We start from the raw sequence: 16,005 nt of genomic DNA on the forward strand, positions 1-16,005 counted from the left end.
TACAAGATTGAGATTACACTTTATACCTATTAGAACTGGCAACCCCTGGCAGGCTGGATAATGCCAAGGGTTGGCAGGATTACAGGGAAATGTGCTACTGTGGGAGTGAGACTGACAGTCATTCTGAAGAGCAATTGGTCAAATTAAGTACGTGCATGCCCTCTGCCCCATCACTTCCACTCCCACGACCCAGAAAAATAACACACAGGTACACAGGTAGGTTCATAACCAGACATATATGATGGTACAATTTGTGGTGGGGAGAAACAGGGCTTGCGGTAAGGAGTACTTAATGATTGTTACAATCACGGACTAGAAATATACATAGTGGCATATGTGGGTCTTAAAGAGTGTCAGTGAAAAACGTAAACCCAGAATGAGGTAAGAATATTATTTACATTCAGTCGAATATATGTAAACTCAAAGTGATAATACACATTTTGGAACACTTACAACAAAAAGATACCTATGAGAGACATTAGAATGGTTGCCGAAGGGCGAAGGTGGGGAGGAGGGCGGACAGGAATGTGGACAAAAAAGGAATGAATAGAACCAGAAAAAGGCCACAGGGCAATGATGCTAACGTACCATAAAGAGTTTGATTTACTCAACTTTAATTAGCTCCTGAGGTTTTCTAATTAAAAAAAAAAATTTATAGTATAAAGTGTAATTCCTCTACACTGCCTTGCAGTTCCATATAATCCCTATAAACTTTTAAAGCCAGTGTCTTTATCATTTAAAAAGGATAATATTGTAAGCAACTTATAAAATTACTTATTTAAGTTTACTGTTTCGAGAATCTAATTATACTTCTATTTTGTGGATAAAAAAAGGCATTCTATAGAAAGTAACCTTGCAAGGAGATCCAACCATACATTTTTAACTGGGCAGGTCATGGTGAGTAGTTACATCCCAGGCATATAACTTCTTTAGTAATAGGCTTATTTTTGCCTTTAGCAAAAGCCCTGTCCGTTGTTTCTGTGCATCTAGGTTAAAACACATTGAAATGCCCCTTCCAGATCTGTCCCTCCTCCTTGTGTACTGACCACTCTTTCATACCCCTCTTTCTAAAGCAGACTACCCTCAAGAGAGCACATAATCTTTAGTATCATATAATCTGATCCTCATTCTTTCTCCCATCCTCATGTAATCTTCCTTACATTCCCACCTTAATTTCAAATGCGTAAAACAAACTGCAAAACTGTCATTCTCCAGAGCATTTGAGATCTTGCTTCCCAGCATATGTCGTCAGTTTGGCTCAAATAAACTCATATAAATTCTTCACAGTTTTGGACATTATTAAGTCGACAGTTTATAAATACATGATGAAGTATAGGAAAAGATAATTAAGCAAAAGAAACAAATTTATCAATTCATAAGTCTACAGATTTATTTGGACCTAAAACTAAAAGTCAGATGAATAAGTATAGCACTTATGCTGCATTTGGCTGTGTGACCCTACAAGCAGCAGAGACATGAGGTTGTGAGGTTGGAAAAGGACTTTTAACTATTGCAAAATACCCAGCATTTTGCGGGATTTGTTCTGGGTACATAGTCTGGGATTCTGACGAGTACAGCTATCCACATAACATGGTGACAAGACTTTTTAGTCGTTGAATATGAGGAGCCCAGATATACTGAAGCATGGGTGGGTGTTTTGGTGCTGCTGATGCTTCAAGTTTTGTAGTATAGTTTGTGCTGTGTTAAACTATCCCAGGAGATTGAGATCGGAGAGAGAGGGACGAAAAATCACTGGCCTATGCTCAGACTCACACAAATTCTGCAGCTGCCTATGTTATCTGAAGAAGTCCATGTGACAGGACTAAGAAATGCACCTTCCTTCATTGAGACAGCTACCTGAATCTTTCCAACCTCTAAAGAACAACAGAAACAAAACCAAACCAGTGAAAATCTCTTCCTCTCCTTTCTTCCTTCTCTTCTCAAAATCTTCCTCCAGTTTAGCCAAAGCCTCTTCCCTGCCTTTGAGGGAATGGCCTGATTCCTGGCTTTTTGCCTGAATCAGCACTTTCCATTTCTGCAGCACAGGGAATAACTTTATCTGTATTATGGAAATATTGTGCCCGGTCAAGAAACTTTTTAAAATGTGAAATTTCCAGTGTCTCTTAATCCAAATATCTTCCATTTTCAGAAATCTTAAAGATATTAAAAAGCAGCTGTCAGAAGTTCAAAATGGAGATGGGAAATTATTTCAGCAATTCATCTTAAGTATAAAATCGCATGAGATAAGTAGTATATTCAGCGGATTTGTTCCTCCACTCTTCTTAGTGTTTTTACATTTGCTTAATCACCATGGAGGGTACGACACACAGTTGTTTCTGTGTGTAATTTCCTATTATAAATATTTCTCCATCTTTTAAAGCTTTGGCTTTACAGATTATAAACAGGGATGTTACAGTTTTTAAAAGAATCAGCAATTTGTAGCTCCATTGGTAAGGAGGAGAAAAGTAAATCCTTACCAATTAGATTGTTTGCCAGGAAAAATGTTGTCTTTTCGGATGTGAACAATGACCACTTTATAATCGATTTTTGCCCCAGCTGGCAGGAAGGTCAAAACTAAATTTTTTTGCAACTTAATTTATCTTGAGGCCTTGTACATTCAACTCTCTGTGGTTTTTGAAGCAAAAGCCCCTGCATGGGTCTCAGCAGGATTCATTTTAGGATTCAGGTATGTCTGGGGGATGGGAGGAGCCATGAAAGCTGTAGTTACATAAAAAACTAAGGTGGCTTTGAGAAGGAACACAAAGATGGGTGTACAAGTTGGTTCAGTGATGATATATCAACAAAAGAGAAGCTACCATTTAGCCTAGTGTCCCTGGAGATGAGCCCTGACCTCAAGGATTTACCCTTGAGTTCTAGTGCTGGGACAATTGCTAATTTTCCAATTTTACCATTCATTCATTCCAGTGAATTTTAGTGGGACATGCATCATGGAAAAGAAGGAAAACTGAGTTTGCAAAATGTTAATTTATTTATAAAGGAACTCCATTTTTAGTAGACTGAAAATCGACTTTTTTGAGAAAACCAATTTATGCATAATCATGTTCCTTTGTAGAGTTACTTTTAATTTTAAGAATATAAAAGATATTTTTAAATAAATGTAATTCTGTCTTTATCGTGATTTTAGCTTATATTAGAATATAGCAGTCAAACTTTCTAAAAAGTTACGCCACTAAATTTAGGCGCCTTCCAACTGTCTTATCTTGTCAAAGAGCAGGCAGAGAATTATATTCTTAACTAGCCTATTATTTGAAAGTTCTTTTTAAAATTATAATAAGCTATTTAAATATATACCTTTATCTAAAATTTTTCTTTATGTATGATGCTAGGATGAATGGTTTACAAAATATGTTAAAGAACATTCATGTCCCCTGGAGCTATTAGTAGTGCTAATAAAATTGACTCGACCCAATTGGCTGCTCTATTAATGGCAAATAAATATACCAGCTGAAGAACAAAATAGAATATTTGTACCAAGTACATTCACTAACATAAATGTGTTTGTGGTGAAGAACTGAATTATGTATTCATGTTGGATTGATGTGGAAACAGAACTGGGGGAGCATGAGGTTTTATACTTAGGGTTTGGACATCCTCCCTAAGGAGTTCAATCTACTCTATCCGTAGAGGACATTCTTGTTTCTGAGGATATTTGTGGGCTCCGAGGAAATTAAGGAGTACTTTTAGGATCTCAGATAATTAGAAGCCACGTGGACATTGTATACAGCAAACCCGCTGCTGAGGGAGAAATCTCCAGGCCCTGCCTGAAGTCCTTGGCCTGACATTCCCCATGGCTGCCTTGGGTGGTGTGGGACCCCTTCTGATCAAAGAAAGGGCAATACAGAGTATGTGTCGACACATGTGCACTACCTTCCTCCATGACACATTGAGACTACAGCCTACCTAACCCTACACTACGAGTATTAAAAACTTTCTGTACCAATAAGAACCACGAGAACACAAAATACATTTAAGATGACAGGAAGATATTCAAGGACCCAGAACATAAGGGTTTTTCCAGTTTTTTCGAAGGTCGTAAAAGAATAAGCATGAGATGTTCAAGAACATACTCTGGTCAGACTGGTTTTGGAAGTTCCCTTCTGGAAATACTGTCATTCACATTATTTGCTATGCAAAACATAATGTTTTTTTGCTTTCTGACTACACCAAAAGGATATTTATTTGTTTTATTTCAAATGCTATTACTTATTATCCCTTAATCAATCAACTGATCAATAAGTTGTCAGAGCAATTAAAGATTCAATTAAAGAATAATTAAAGATTCTTACTTTTATCTGGACAATTTTAATTTCATCGAATCTTATATCAGCAAGAGATCTCCTTGTCTGGCCTCTTCGGTGTCCAAATTTACACTTATTTCTCATCACTTGTTCATCATCTTCTATGGGTCTTCGAACATATTTAAAGCGATCTTTGAGGGCTCGTTTCCATAAAAACTGTATAAAATAAAACAGGACAGTTAATCTTTGAAGAGGCTGAAATAATTCTATATAAACAATAAAATCTTTTCTATCACTTTCAGGCTGGAAATATTTTCACATCACAGTAACAGAAATAATCTATCTATCGTTCCATTTACCCTTAGAAATTCTGTGATACTGCTATAAAAACTGCAAACCTTATATTAGGAGTCAGAGAAATAAAAATATTTTCCCAATGTCATATAGCTATTGAGTAAATATACTGGTTCTTGAATCTAGATTTTCTAATTCCTAAAATTGGATACTTTTCACCTTACTTTGCTGTCTCCACAACGTACTCTACTTTTCTAGTGAGCTCTAGAAAGGAACCGATAATGGCTTATGCATACAAATTGATGCATTTAAAGAAAATTTATCAATCCATATATGATTTTTCTATCATCCCTTGAAATTCGCTTCGGCGATTACTATTGGCATTCACTCTTTAAATATTTGTGGAACATTTACTGTTGCAAACACAAAGATATCCCTCCCCCACCCTGCTGGTATCTAACTCTCGCTCTGCCTCCATCCAGATCTCAGCTCAGTCACCACTCCCTTATGGCCACCCTAACAGCTGTTTTCTCTTGATTGTCAGCTCTCATCTTTCTTTGTCAACACTTATCACACCGGTATGTACCATCATCTATGTGACGATATTCTGTTTCTGTTGCTTTTCTTTTCTGTTCTTTTCATTCTTTCTCCCTTCCTCCCTCCCTTCCTTCTCTGTCTTACTTCCACTGGGCTACAAGCACGCAAAGACAAGGCTCATGTCTGCTTTGCTCACCAAGCCCAGCACAGTGAGAGAGCAATAAGGTCAGTCCTGACCATTTCAGTGGGTTTTGGGAGAGTCAAATAAGTAGCTATTTGTAACTAAAGTGCTGTTCATAAAACCTTCCACAGCCCTGGTGAGGTGTACTGTGGGTTGAGGTTGGGGGACAGTTTTGCCCCTGATTAAGCACCTGGGAATGTGTGAGTCAGAGATGCTTTATCACTTCCCACAGGCTGGGATTCCGGACTCCACCATCATTGTTTAACAACAGCACAGAAATAATGGATGGTTTATATTTTTTTTAGCCTTGAAATAGTGCAAATATATTTTTTCTCTCATATTTCCTATAGCTCTGAAGGTTTTCTAAATCTGCTGGCCTGTTGGGAAGTATTATAACGATCAACTGCTAGGACATTTTTAAATTGCCAATTTCTTCTTCCCAGACTCTCCCTTCTCTCCTTATTAACTGTCTGATAGGAACAAAAATAAAAAGACAAATCAAATGCAGTTTTTCACATGAGTACTCAACCAACGAGTTGCTACATGCCTGGCATCATGAGTTCCTAATTCAGATGCCTCAGTAGATAATATTTATGTCATTGATTAATCGTCCCCCTTCTCCATAGTTTTCCCACTGGAGGGCGTGTGGAAAGACCTACATGAATACAGCTCTCCTCCAATCACTCTGCAATAAAAAACAGCCCTGAACTTATGGGCCTCCTGATCTGATACGTGAAGGAGTCCACAGTACCCCCAGCAGATCATTGCCCAACATTTTAAACCCAAATATAATCATCAAGAAACATCCAGACAAACCCAGAATGTGGACCATCTTACACAGCAACTACACTGGACTTGTCCAAAAAGTAAATACCAGGAAAAACAAAAAGAGCAGAGAGATTGTCCTAGACAAAAAGAAATCTGTACCACTTGGTAGGGGTTCTGGTAATAGGGGAAACTATGCATGTGTGGGGGGCAGAGGATACATACGGAGAAATGTCTGTATCATCTCAATTTCCTTGAACTTAAAACTGCTCTAAAATATAAAGTCTATAAAAAAAAGGAAGAGAAACACAAAGAGAGGCACAGAAGGTATCGAGGAGAGAGAAAGAGAGAGAGAAGCTGAAGAAATTGGGGTGAGGCATAACATTACTGAACAATGCAAGGCAATTATTTTAAAATAGGCCGAGATTAACAAAATGGCACCATGCGGTCACTTACAAAGCCACAGCCATCCTCGTCCAGGAAAGGGTGGGCCTGCAGGAGGGCGTTGACCACATCGTTATACTGCTGCGTGGTGGGATACCTGGTCAGCGCAACAAGGAGGACACTTATCACATCAAGCAGCTCACATTCCTTCCTTTAAGGTTTAAATTGCACTCATTTTTCTTCAACTCTTTCTAGATAACAGTGTAGACATTCAACTATTGGGCCATGTTGGACTTATTACCAATATGCCATCCCAAATCCGAAGAGAGTTGGTTCCAAATGAATTCTATTTTACTCTGAAAACAGACCCTCTCCCACAGGAGCAAGTCCTGTTATTACTCACAATGAGCCTTCCAGATACTTAGTCATGTCGGCCTGGAGAAACTCAATGATCCTTATCCTCACGCTATGATCGGGACACTTCTGTTCCGCTAGCATGCTCTTGACATCATAGGGAAACTCTGGTAAAACATAGGACTTCGTCCAGTGTGATGCTTTATTCCTTGCTAGCACATGTTTCACATTCCTTCTGTTAAATAAAAATACATGCAGAGTGAAATTCTATTGTAAATACATGCAACTTATTAATTTTCTACATCCTGAGAAATTATGTTATAAACCACTTTCCTAAGACCTACATATATGAAAGTCATCAATCCCTCTTCCATCCGTTCATCTATCAGTGAATATTTGAAGGCTCATTAGGTATCTCTGTTTTCTTTTCCTTTGTACACACATAAATACTTGTTCTTGGGGTGGCAGGGGGTGGGGGAAATGTCATAATAATATAGACTTTAGAATAAAGCCTGAAGTTTAAAAGAATATTAATCCATATATCTTGAAGAAATAATATGTTGTTCAAAACTGAACAACATATGAAGCAAAAAGAGAAGAAGTTGCAATTCAGCAAAGCAAATGAGACATACAATAAAGTCATAGCACCTGATTAAGAAAATACTTCTAATTAATTTATTCTGCTGCTGTTTATAGTGAAATACACGATCCATTTAATTTAGTTGGTTTGGCTATTTTAATAGGTAAACTTTGTTTCTAAACTAAAAATAAGTATCAGATACTCCGATTTCATTCAGATGAAGTTTCTACCAAACGCTGCAGAAAACCATAGCTACAGAAAGAGATCGGTAGTTGCCTGGGGCTGGAGGTGGGGGAGAAGATTGACTGCATGCAGAAGGGCACAGGGAATTTTTGAGGGGGATATGTTCCAAAATGAGTTGTGACCATGGTGTACAAACATATAAATTTGCTAAAATTAACTGAGCTATATACTTGAAACAGGTAAATGTTATGTTATGTTAATTTTATGTTATACCTCAATAAGGCCATTTATAAAATTATCAGAACCACTTTAAAACCTTAAAGTTAGTGACTGATCATTAAGTGTGTAAAAAAAAGACTCGATAGTAAAATTTCCAAGCAACAGTTGCCCAGAGGCACTAGAGGCTTTCCATATACTTAACTAACAGGCTTGACTGGAATGAAAGTGAAGGAATAAATGCAAAATAGAAGACAAAAAAAAAAACAGAAAGATTTCCTAAATTAGCCTAAGTAGGTTAACTTTCTGGCACAACCATGGAATCCTTAGTAGTCCTAACAAAATTCAGATGAGTTTTGAAAGGTCAGGTTCCTTTAGAATTTTAGGTCATATCTTATAAGAATGCATGATGTGCAATAAAACATAGGAAACAGAAAAGAGAAAGCACTCGCCTCTCTTTCTCTGATAAGCTCTCTTCTTTTTCCCCCCTTTGGTAGTCACTGTATCAGTGATAAAAATATACCCTCACTAAAATAAGCACATTGATAATTTAACACTTGATTAATAGAGCCAATTCCCAGGCAATTCCCAGATGAAATCTGTGCTTCAGCCCAAATCATTTTCCAATATGTTTCTTTCTCATTTCATTCATTCAATCCCTGTTTATTGGGGTCTACCATATGGCAATTACTCTTTTACAATCCCTATTTCCATTCCCATTGCGTTAGCTTGTTTCTTTCTCCCATGATCTCTCTTATTTACTCAGACCAAGGGTGTAAAGTAATGACAAGATTTGTTTTGTTTTGTTTTTTCCCCCATATTTTGTGCCTTCCCAGGGTTTTTAAAAGGTGATGTAACTGCTGGTGTTAAACTTGGTTTCAGTACAGCATTTTAGTGCAGGGTTTCCAAGTAGTGAAGTTAGTGGCATGACCCCTTCAGACTTTTGAGGTTGCCGTCTCATATTTAGTATCACGTCAGTAGATAACTTCAATATTCTGATGCTGTAAAATAGGGCTTGGTACAATTTTTACCTTCTTGTTCAACATATGTCTTCCATATGTCTCTTTTCTTCAAAACCAGAGTAGGGACTATATAGCATGACATTATTTCTGGCAAATGCCAGAATGTATCTAGACACACACAGACTCTTTCTAAGCCAGATATTCCATCTTGCTCCTAATAGAGTCATTAGACAAAATGAGAGGCTTAACATTTTCCTTTTCTTTACATTAAAACAATTTTATAAGGTATTTTGGAAGAGACTAGAATCCAAGCTATGCCAAATGAGAACAAGTCAAAACTAGTATTACACAAGAAAAGGGACTCATCAGAAATTAAAAATACATTCTAACTGCAAGTACTTAGCAGGCACAATTGTTTGCTACCCATAAAATGATGTTTGCATTGGATTAAAAAATATTTTTATGATTTTTATAATCTTTTTATGAGGTTAAGATTATTTATAATATGTTTATTAAGTAGAGTTCTATTGGCAGAACACCAGTAGAAGTCGGTTTAAAGTAAGTGCAGGGAGAAGAAAGCACTTGCAAATGAAGAAGACACTGATATCTCTGTGCCCACCTCAGAGGCAGTGTTCTTCAGCAAAATACCACAACAAAACAACACATCTCTAATGCAATGGATCTCAACCCTGGGTACACAGTAAGAGCTTTTAAACATGCTAATGCTGAGGATTGATGGCAGTCTAACTGAATCATTCTAACTGCACTAAACAGTCATTTTATGTGTAGAGTTTACATTTATGATAATAAAACATGATAAAGTTAAGCTGACACATTTGATAATTGGCAGTATCATTATTGCATTATGCACTACTTTTCTAAAAAATTACGAAATGGGGAGTCTCATGAAAAAGTTAATTAACTCTAAAATTTTGTCTAACTTTAATAAGCATGAAAAATCATTGAATTATTCTTCTGCTCCTAAGGAGCAGATAGTATGGTCTGATGTGGTTAACCAAGAGTAAAGAAGATGGTCCTATCAAGAACAGGTCTATTAAAACAGATCTTAAAAGTTCTCATTAGAAGAAAAAAAGTTGTAACTATATATGGTGACAGATGTTAACTAGACTTATTGTAGTGATCATTTCACAATATATACAAATATTAAATTACTTTGTCGTATACCTGAAACTAATGTTATATGTCAATTATATCTCAATTAAAATTTTAAAAATAAAAAAACTGTAACAATAAGTTTGTATTAAAAACAAAACAAACAAACAAAAAACAATAGTTCTAGTTGAGCTCCAGCTAAGGGAAAATCTCAATGCCCAGAAGACAGAAGTTGAGCCTTAGCAGGAAACGGAAGAGACACAGATGTTACATGAGGACAAGGACTATTTGTTTTGCTATAACCTAGCTTAGTAGAGTTGGTACACAGTGACTTTTGTGGAAAAAATAAACACAATCAGCTGAAAGGATTAGTTACTTGAGCACTCATTTTGAATTCATTTTGCTCTGGGTAATGTTTTGAACATTTCAGTGGTTGCTCATTGCATTCAAGGCTCTGGTAATCTAACTCACCATTTATGTTCCAAATATGGTCCTTATATCACTCTCATCCTGCTTTTCCTTAACGTCTTCTACCTTAATTTCTTCAAATCGCTTTACTGAGTACTGCTTCCTAAAAGGTCAGTACTGGTTTCCTAATTCACAAATCCAGGCCCTTTTATCAATGGCCTATTTCAAGACTTTTCTAACTTTTTAACACCATTGACCACTTCTTCACAGCCCTCTACTCTTTCTCATCTTCCTTGACACTCTTCTATTTTCTTGACTCTTTTCCTATCTCTTCAACAGCTTGCTTATTTTATTTACTGACTTATTCTCCCTTCACTTTCTGTGAGTTTATGCAAGTCTCCATCCTTGTCTTTTTAATCTTCAGTATGATCAGTGCTTTCTCCTTCAGAGAACTCATCCATCTCCATGGCCTCAGCTCCAAGCTCTGTGTTAAAGGATTATAAATCTATCATCAATAATCTCTTTTGCATGCTCCATCCCAGATCTCCAATAACTTGTACACTGTTCATCTCATGTACAACACATCTAAAATAATTAATAATCTTTTCTATTTTAAACTAGTTTTCTATGTGCTATAGACTTTAGTGTCTCCCTGCTCAGAAAATTCATATGTTGAAGCCCTAATCCCTAATGTGGCTGTATTAGAAGACAGGGCCTTTATGGGAATAATCAAGGTTAAATGAAGCCACAGTATGATAAGATTTGTATCCTTATAAGAAGAGATATCAGAGAACTCACTCTCTTTTCTCTGCCGTGTGAAGCCACATCACAAGGTGACCATTTACAAGCCAGGAAGAGAGCTCTCACAAGAAACTGAGTTGGCTGGCACCTTAATCTTGGGCTTTTCAGCTTCCAGAACTCTGAGAAATAAATTTCTGTTATTTAAGTCACTCAGTGGTATTTTGTTATGGCAGCTCAAGCTGGCTAAGATACCATTCCAACTTCTGTGTTTCGTTTAGCATACCTCTTTTCTTAGCAACTCATGCTTAACACTGTGATGTCCTTTTTATCTTAATTCCTCAATATCTAGGTGTCACGAAAATTTCTTTACATCTTATCTCTTGTATTTGCCTACTTTTTCCCATGGTTCATGGCACTACACTAATCCAGGCACTCACCACTGAAATGTAGACTACTTCAACCGTCTAGTAGCATGGACTAATTAGCTCACACTGGCCCAACTACCAACTAACCCATAAATGATAACCATAAGCATTGGACAAAACATATATCTACATATATATATAATTTATATTTATTTATTTGTAAACTGAAAACACTGGAAGGTGGAAAATAGTAAGCAGATTCTGAAGAGGACTCTACACTTAAAAGAAAAGGAAGACAAGGAGGGAGTTCCCCTTTTTATAACTTTTAGCCTAAGGCAGACCTCAAGCAGTGCTGTTAAAACTCTATTAGAAAACCTGCAGACTTTATGGACTACAGAATTAGTAGACAGAGTTTGGGGGAATGGCATTTCTGAGAAGGGAGTGGAGAATCTCAGAAAGGAGAGAGTTAATGAGGGGAGACTAAAAATTCTGTGTATAAACTATCCAAATCTCTGGTTGATCTTGAACCACATATATGCATAACCTAATTAAAAATTAAAAAAAAAAAACTAAACTTAGATTTAAGCTGATACCCGAGAGTTTTTGGTTTGAGTACAACAAATTTGGTTGCTCACTTACACAAAGTAATAACAGTCTCTGGGAGAATAAGAAAGAATCAAGAGTCTCCACTGTAACATTCACAATGTCTGATATACAATCCAAAATTATATAACATAAAAAAAAAAAAAGAAACATGTGACGCATTCTCAGGAGTAAAGCAATTAACAGAGTATGATGTTGAGATTATCCAGATGTTGGCAAGGATTTTAAAGCAGCTATTGTAATAATGTTCAGTGACTTAAAGGATAATATGTTAGATTGACTGAAGTAATAGGAAATTTTAGCAGAGAAATAGAAATTATTAAAAAGAACCAAGTAGAAATTTTAGAAAAGAAAATTGTGTGAGTGACATAAATTCCTGGAGTTTAATTCTGTTTTAAAAGTTAGCATAACCTTAATATTCATGGTAGCACAATTTACAATAGCCAAGATATGGAAGCAACCTAAATGCCCATCAGCAGAAGTTATGGTTCATATATATGATGGAATATTACTCAGCCATTAAAGAAAATGAAATCTTACTATTTGCAACGACATGGATGGACCTAGAGTTATTATGCTGAGTAAAATAAGTCAGACAGAGAAATATAAATACCATTGATTTCACTTATATGCGGAATCTAAGGAACAAAAAGAACAAACTAATCAAAACCAGACTCACAAATATAGTGGACAATTTGGTGACAGACAGAGGGGGTGGAGTTGGGGGATGGGAGAATGGGGTGAAAGGTTAAAGAAGTACAAATTAGTAGTTGATTGATGGTCATAGGGATGGGGAACACGGCACAGGGAATGCAGTGAGCAGTAATGTATTGGCTAGGTGAAAACCAGAGGAGAAAAGGAGCAATTAGGGGGATCATTTTATAAACTATATAAATGTCTAACAAATGTACTGTATACTTGAAACAAATTGAAATAAATAAATAAATTTTTTAAAAAGTTAGTATATTTAGTATGAATTGTGTCAAAATGTCTAAAGAGAAATTAATGCTATTAAAATATTTATCATGTCCCATGAAAATATATTCAGTTGTTCATTGAATCACATATTCTTCGTTCAATTTTTAAAATTTCTATTTAGTTTCTGTGTGGCAGGAACTATGCCGAATGCTGTGCTTACAATGATAAAAACCAAACCAAACCAAACAAAACACTCGGTATTTGTCCTTGAGCTACCTCTAATCTAATCAAGGACTACAGACTTTAAAGTTATTAATTTCATTATCTAGTTTTACAAGTAAAGCAAAGACACTACTCATAGAAGACAGGGGTCCTTGGCTAGCCTAGAATGTCAACAGAGGGGCTTCGGAAATAGAGATTTTGAACAGAATCTTCAAAGATGAGCAAGTAGGTAAAGGAAAGAAACAACACAGCCTGACACAAATGCCACGCAAAAGGCCCTTGACCAAAACCTGCTGAATGAATAATGCCCTAGGCAGAGGGCAGGAGAAAGAGGTCAGGGTGGCTGCAATGATTTCAGCTTCTATGGCTGGATGACAGCACCACTTTCTGAGATAGGTCCTAGAAAGGGAATGAATCTTCTGCCTTATCCTCATTCTATAGCTCTGGACCAGAGGGAAAATATTTAAAATAGGTACCACTGCCTTGTGCTTATCTGCCCCTCCCCACAGGCAGTTGATTGCACAGAAAGGGCACCTGGTCCATGATGGGCAATTCATTTCATTTCTCCAGATACTGAGTCAGTTGGCTGGGACAACCTGAGATGTTTCCAGGGAGAATTTGCTTTGGAGTCAATACTATGGCAAGTCAGTCATATGCCAGTCAGTCTATGGAGACCAGAGCAGCCCTGAGTAGTAAGATAAATCTGTCCTCTTAGGGAAAAGCAAGAAAATGAGGCAGAGGAGGGAAGCAGAAGAGAGACTGAAATGGCTATCACGTGGCTCCACGAGAGGATGGACAGCTGCTCCCCTGGCTTTCCAGCACCAGTTCCTCCAGGTTTTGCCCTTGGAGTCTATGAAATGCTTTTATTACAATAAACTCCCCTTGTCTTAAGTTAGAGTGCATTGTAGTTCTTATACCCAAATATATATACAAAGGCAGAGGCCACGAGTTCCTTTTTGGACATCTCTAGCTCTTGTGAATAGAGATGGGCAACAAGTGGTCAAATAGGTTAGGAGAGACTCTGTGATTAGAAAGATACGGCAATATCAGCTCTGGTTTCCAAACCCTACAATTTCTCTACATTTTCTAAGCCAGTCCTAACTTTTTCTCTCTCTTGCCAGGTGCTATGAAGAATGAGAAACACCATGAAGACAGGGTTGCTCCTTTGATCAGACATGTGAAAAATCGGGAATAATAATCCTGCCCTGCCAGTATCTCAGGACAATAAGGAATGAATATCATCAATGGGCTTAGAAAAGAGGAAAGACTTACATGAATAGGTTTCACCTTTATCTTTCACTGGCATTGAAGGGAACCAAAATTTTGCCCCTCTGAAGCTGTTTTTTTTGGATACTGATTTTAGGCTATTTATTAAGAAACAAAATTTAGAAAGAACACCCCACCCTCTTTCCCGCCAAAGAGAGTCTGAGAGAAGAACCTGCCTTAGGAAGGAAGCTTTGACTTAATCACTTTAAGAATCTTCACCCCAGCATTAGTCAGGAAGACTCCAAGCCTGTTAGCTAGATAGCATCCCCCAGCCCCACCCACACCCCGGGCTGTGTCCCATTGTTTCTGAGCTGCCCAGCAAGAATTTCCCTGCCGAGTATGTTCCAGCTCTTCCTCAACCACCTGTAAATTGCCCATTCTCACTTCTGAAATCTAAATCCCCATTCCCTACCTTCTTTCTCCTTTGTCCAAGAATGTCTTATATACCCAAAGTTGCCACACTGTCTTTGGAATTTTCATGCTATGTGAACTACCCATGCACATGTATCAAAATTTTGATTTTCTCCTGTTAATCTGTCTCTGTTAATTTGATTATTAGCCCAGCTAGAAGAACTTAGAAGGTAGGAGAAAAAAACATTATTATTTTTTTAACCTTCACAGCAGCAAGTACGAAAAGGAAAGAAGTCCTAAGGAAAGGGAGTATTACCTGGAGCAGTGCTGTCTACACTGAGTGCCTTTCATCTGCTTCTGCTGAGCTAGCACTCGGCGGGCATTATCTATTTTTAATGCTCACAAAATCCCCATGAGGAAAGTGTTATTGTTATTATTCCCATTTTGCAGGTGAGAATGTCAAACAGGAGTCAAAGGCATGGGTGAAAATGAGCCCTAATGTTAGGAGTTCTTGAGGATCTGGGGCCTTTATGACTGATTAGTGGTGGGTGTGTAAGGTTGAAGGTGGTGAAGAGGAAAGAGAACAGAGAAAACAGCCCAGAGCCCAAGCTGTTTTGCCAGAGCTGCTGATCAAAGGTGCAGCTAGCTTTTCCCTGCTCTCCTGGGAAAGGGGCCTGATGTCAGGAGACTGAGGCAGATGCCCTTAGACCCCTGAGCTCCACTCTGACAATGGTGGATCCTGTGCAGAAGTGAGTATGACTCATTTGGGGAAACTAGAGAGAAGCCCCTTAACCTAAGTCTCAGTTTTCCTCATTTACAAAAAAGAGAGAGAATGCCCACTTTGCAGGACTGCTTTGTAGCCTAAGTGGGGTGACAATGAAAAGGGTTTGTGAAAACTATAAAGGACCACACGCTGACTTGTTTAGTACCCAATTACTCTCCTATTCAAGCTGGCATCTCTCCTTTCAATGGCAGTACATTTAAGGAAAACATTTGCTCATCAGTGGCTGAAAACAATATATATCAAGAGTGATGCATGAACCACACAGCTAGGTGGCACCACATCTTACTTATAATCGCCTTCGGGGCTGTCTGAACACCACATTGCTGAGGCTGGTGTCTAGGTCTGTGGTTTTCCTTTGTTCCAATGGTGTCCATATATTGAAATGTTATACCATTTAAATCCAGTGTAGGAATACAATAGTCTCCCCTCTTACCTGTAGAGGATACATTCCAAGAGTCCTAGTGGATGTCTGAAACCACAGATAGTACCGAAGAACCCTATATACATATACTTTGTTTT

The 16,005-nt window shown here is 37.6% G+C and overlaps 1 protein-coding gene across 1 annotated transcript in view; it reads right to left on the minus strand.

The window, feature by feature from the left end:
* The window catches only part of SAMD3 (sterile alpha motif domain containing 3), a 33,026-nt gene that overhangs the window by 12,287 nt on the left and 4,734 nt on the right, over positions 1 to 16,005 (minus strand). The window contains exons 4-6 of the mRNA XM_006926164.1: positions 6,824 to 7,009; positions 6,493 to 6,577; positions 4,308 to 4,475 (exon numbers count right to left, since the gene is read on the minus strand). Of these exons, the coding sequence (XP_006926226.1) occupies positions 4,308 to 4,475; positions 6,493 to 6,577; positions 6,824 to 7,009 (439 nt within the window). The remainder of the gene's footprint in view (positions 1 to 4,307; positions 4,476 to 6,492; positions 6,578 to 6,823; positions 7,010 to 16,005) is intronic.

The sequence above is a fragment of the Pteropus alecto genome, unplaced genomic scaffold, assembly GCF_000325575.1.
Source record: "Pteropus alecto unplaced genomic scaffold, ASM32557v1 scaffold79, whole genome shotgun sequence".
Taxonomy (NCBI): Eukaryota; Metazoa; Chordata; class Mammalia; order Chiroptera; family Pteropodidae; genus Pteropus; species Pteropus alecto.